Source organism: Engraulis encrasicolus, chromosome 11 (assembly GCF_034702125.1).
Source record: "Engraulis encrasicolus isolate BLACKSEA-1 chromosome 11, IST_EnEncr_1.0, whole genome shotgun sequence".
Classification (NCBI taxonomy): Eukaryota; Metazoa; Chordata; class Actinopteri; order Clupeiformes; family Engraulidae; genus Engraulis; species Engraulis encrasicolus.
This window is the reverse complement of record NC_085867.1, coordinates 2636256-2641255: the sequence shown is the minus strand read 5'-3', so window position 1 is coordinate 2641255 and position 5000 is coordinate 2636256. Positions and strand designations below refer to the sequence as shown.

The window sequence follows — 5000 nt, the reverse complement described above, 5'->3', positions numbered from 1 at the left end:
AAAAGATCAGATCTGCGAATTTCAATATGCTGTTGTTTTGCTAACGCTATACCCTTGACTTGTCAGTAGTACCCGGTGATGCTGCATGCTAACAGCAGGTGTGGGGGCCCTAGGCTGCAGTCATATCTAGTCTGTGCATTAATGTGGCCCTGATTGTATTGTAAGAGGGTTTTTTTTTCTCTCTGCCCCCCTGGCACTTTGCTGTGGACCCCCAGGCCCCCCTACACCCCAACTTGAGAATCTTTGCAGCTCAGTCTATGCTCTAACCTGACCGCCAGCATTGAACGCGTGGAAAGATGCGGAAGTAATTGACTTTGTATGGGAGAGCAGGCGGCAGAAGCGTTAAAAGCCACAAAGCGTGTCTAGAGTCAAAAGCGTCAAAAGCCGAGGGCGTCAAAAGTTGAACTTCATCTAAAAATATGTAGTGAGCTCAACGGCAGCGGCAGGCGTCAACCAATGGAATGTTCACATTTTTCTAAACACGAGCTTCGGTTGGTCGAGATTCTTGGTTAAACGCTGCAGGTTGAATCTTTTGCCTCGTTCAACGGCCCTGACCTGTGCTTTCCAGGCAGGAGTCAGCAGCGTTTTAGCTCTTTCAACGCCAGCGGTGTGACCGCAGCATTACTGTCACCAAAAGTGTAAATCTTTTACTGAAGGCTCTCAGTACTGTCATAGTGTTTTTATGATGTAGTTGATTAAGTATTTTCAGCAAATAGTGAATAGCCCAACCGAAGACCCCATCTGCAGTAAGAGGCTACGAACCTCTGCAGCATGGAAGGTCATTGTACTGTACTGTGTGCCACTATCTATCGGGCCTGTGGCTTCCTGTGTGACAAAGGGTGGCCACAATGACAAATGGCATCCATTGTAATTGGTGCTCTCCTGATGCTGTTGCTATTGTTGGTCTCATCTTCTCAGGTGATGCCCCTGCAGCACCCACAGGGCACGGCGCCGCTCCACCCCTTAACCAACCAGCACCCGCGCCAGAGGCGGCCCGACCCCCCGCCACTGTGTTACCAGGGCAACAGGGCGTAATGGCTCCAACTCCAGCCGCAGCCCCGCGGGTCTCCTCTGGTTCCCAGCCCTCGGCCAATCAGCAGCAGGAGGAGAAGGACGACAGCTATGACTCAGATGACACGCGTAAGTAAGACGATCGATCTGTTAATCTGTCTCGATCAATGAAGTGGAGTGGAGTGGAGTGGAGTGGAGTGGAGTGGAGTGAGTTCTCTAATTGTGTGGCACCACGTGGAGACACAGCCTTTTACATGTAGTCAGCCTACAGAGCTACCAAGACAACGGAGGCAGAATGCAACTATTGCATCCTTTTGTAATTTTATAGACTGGATGTTAGATGTATAATGCTACAGTATAAATGTAATTTGTTTGACTGGGAAGGACGAGAAGTTTGGCGTATTGAGTTGACATTATTTCTGTAGGCTATTTAAGCTGCTCAGATGGTGCTTGCAGATCAATTGGTCAGACATCTTTGGAGAGCAAGCAGCTCTAGTCTGTTGTGATGTGACCAACAGAGACGTATTATGTGTAACAGAGTATTTCTTCTTCATTAGCAACACTAGGCGTTCTGGACTTCAGTCTCCTTTATGAGGAGGCGACCAGCAGCCTACAGTGCAACATCCTCAAAGCCAAGGTGATATGCTGTCTCTCTATCTAACATGCACAAAGAAAACATACACACAGTGTACATAGGCTACAGTCTACTATACACACAGTGTACACCCATATACATTATTGTTTATTTTCTCTATATGCAAAAACATAACACCTTACATACAACAACATACAATATGCAGTAACATTTACATCCTTACTCTAGTGCACCAACACATTTGTCCTATACCCACATTAAACCATTTTAGCCTGATGACTCATATATGTTGTTTAACGTTTGGTGCCTGGAGCGACATATAGGCTACGCTGCATTCAGGCTCTTGAGATTTTAGCTTTTTTAATAGAAATGTGGGTATGTTACAGCTGAATGAGCACATTCTAATGCAAGATGAGAGTATTAGTGTTTAAATGCAATTTAATGTTTTTATGTGCGTCAGAGGCTGAGATATTTAGGTCTTTATAGGCTGAGGGCAACTTTCCCAACAAGGGCTAAGGCATTCAGCAGGCATTTTTTGCAGGTGCTTTAGGCATTAATGGCTTAATAAGTAAAGGTGAAACGAGTGAGTGAAATGAGTGTGCAGTATACTGTGTGTGCATTGTATTAGTGATGCATTGATTTTTCTATTGCAGGGCCTGAGACCAATGGACTCTAATGGGCTGGCTGACCCCTATGTCAAACTGCACCTGCTGCCAGGGGCCAGCAAGGTAAGGCAATGCCATGACGATATGGCACAACCAGACTATCAGCAATAAGGTTCTTAGTAAGATGTAACAAATCAGCAACTGGAGATACGAACCAACCAACTTTCTATCTGTCTTTCGTTTTTTCTTTCTTTTTTTCTTTCTAATTTTCCCTCTGGATTAATAAATGATGCTCTACTTTGTTTCTCTCTCTCTCTCTCTCTCTCTTTCTTTCTTTCTTTCTTTCTTTCTTTCTTTCTTTCTTTCTGTCTTTCTAATTTCCCCTCTGGATTAATAAATGTTACTATACTCTACTTTCTTTCTTTTTTTCTTTCTTTTTCTTCTCCCTACACTGCCTGCTTTTCTTTTTCCCTCCTTTCTTCCCCAGGCCAACAAGCTGCGCACCAAGACCCTGAAGAACACGCTGACCCCTGTGTGGAGTGAGATCCTGGTGTACCACGGCATCACCGCAGACGACCTGCAGCGCAGAACACTCAGGTGCTCACAGAAGCTGCAGCCTCCTGCAACCCATCACATACAATACAACCCATCACATACAATACAACCCATTACATACAATACATTCAACCCATTACATACAATACATTCAACCCATTACATACAATACATTCAACCCATCACATACAATACAACCCATCACATACAATACATTCAACCCATCACATACAATACATTCAACCCATTACATACATTTCAACCCATTACATACATTTCAACCCATTACATACAATACAACCCATCACATACAATACATTCAACCCATCACATACAATACAACCCATCACATACAATACAACCCATTACATACAATACATTCAACCCATTACATACAATGCAACCCATCACATACAATACAACCCATCACATACAATACATTAAACGGTAACACTTTATAATAATGTTCCTTAGTAAAGACTCAGTAAATAATGAACTAATGATGAATAAAACATTAACAAATGTTTTTATTATTAACTAAGCTTTATTAATGCTTTATAAAATATCTACAAATGATATATTCAAGATTTTACACACCTTATAACAGACTATTTTATTCATTTACAAGCAACTTGTAAATGTTTGATAAATATGAAATATTAACATAACATTTCCTAGTCATTTACAAGCATTTGTTTACATTTCCTAATCATTTACAAACGTTTGTTAATGTTTTGTTCATCAATAGTTAATTATTTATTAAGTCTTTATAATGCTTTTTTGCATCCATTATTCTAAAGTGTTACCCATTCAACCCATCACATACAATACAACCCATTACTTACAATACATTCAACCCATTACATACAATACAACCCATTACATACAATACATGCAACCCATCACATACAATACATTCAACCCATTACATACAATACAACCCATCACATACAATACAATACAACCCATTACATACAATACAACCCATTACATACAATACATTCAACCCATTACATACAATGCAACCCATCACATACAATACAACCCATTACATACAATACAACCCATTACATACAATACATGCAACCCCTTACATACAATACAACCCATCACATACAATACATTCAACCCATTACATACAATACAACCCATTACTTACAATACATTCAACCCATTACATACAATACAACCCATCACATACAATACATTCAACCCATTACATACAATACAACCCATCACATACAATACAATACAACCCATTACATACAATACATACAACCCATTACATACAATTCAACCCATTACATACAATACATTCAACCCATTACATACAATACATTCAACCCATTACATACAATACATTCAACCCATCACATACAATACATTCAACCCATTACATACATTTCAACCCATTACATACATTTCAACCCATTACATACAACACATTCCACCCATTACATACAATACATTCAACCCATTACATGCAATTCAACCCATTACATACAATACATTCAACCCATTACATACAATACATTCAACCCATCACATACAATACATACAACCAGGGCTCCAAAATGCACTTTTTCACCACCAGCCAAAATGGCAGGTAGATGTAAATCTTACTGTCCAAACACATACTCACTAATGGGTCAAAGTGGCCAGTAAGTTGGTCTTTTCTACCAACCAAACTGCAATTTCACCAGCATTTGGCCAGTTGGCAGGTGTTAATTAGAGCCCTGCATGCTGCCAATGACTGTTCATGAGACTTCTGTGGTATAGAACTGAATGGAACCAGAGAGATACCAAACGCATGTTAAGTCATTGCATCCAGAAGCATTCAAGAAGTTTGTAGGGCTGTGAAGCTCATTTTGCCTGATGAAGACCTGAAGGTCCAAACGTTGTGTCCTCTTAATTAAAACAGCAAGGAGACAAGCAGTGTCACAAAACTTTTTTCACTGTGGGTTTTTTTTATGAATGTCAGACAGGCACTTTTGATCCGATGAGTTTTCTGCAGATTTTATTACTGCTCCAAGTGGAGCAGGAGACATTGTCTTCGAAGGACAACATTGGGTTCATTGGGCCTGTTCACTGGTGGCATTGTTAGGCCTTTATAGGCCCGGTCCTTTGCTCAGCCCATGGACAGATTCTTTACACATGCTAATTAGCCCGGCCCCACCTCAGAGACAGGCCCTCACACAGACTAGCCCAAGCTCAGAACACAACTGGGATACATA

At 41.0% G+C, this 5000-nt stretch overlaps 1 protein-coding gene across 1 annotated transcript in view; it reads left to right on the top strand.

The window, feature by feature from the left end:
- Positions 1–5000, top strand: part of rph3aa (rabphilin 3A homolog (mouse), a) — a 17872-nt gene that overhangs the window by 4419 nt on the left and 8453 nt on the right. Inside the window, exons 5-8 of the mRNA XM_063211081.1 lie at positions 919–1140; positions 1569–1648; positions 2260–2334; positions 2699–2808. Coding sequence (XP_063067151.1) covers positions 919–1140; positions 1569–1648; positions 2260–2334; positions 2699–2808 — 487 coding nt within the window. The remainder of the gene's footprint in view (positions 1–918; positions 1141–1568; positions 1649–2259; positions 2335–2698; positions 2809–5000) is intronic.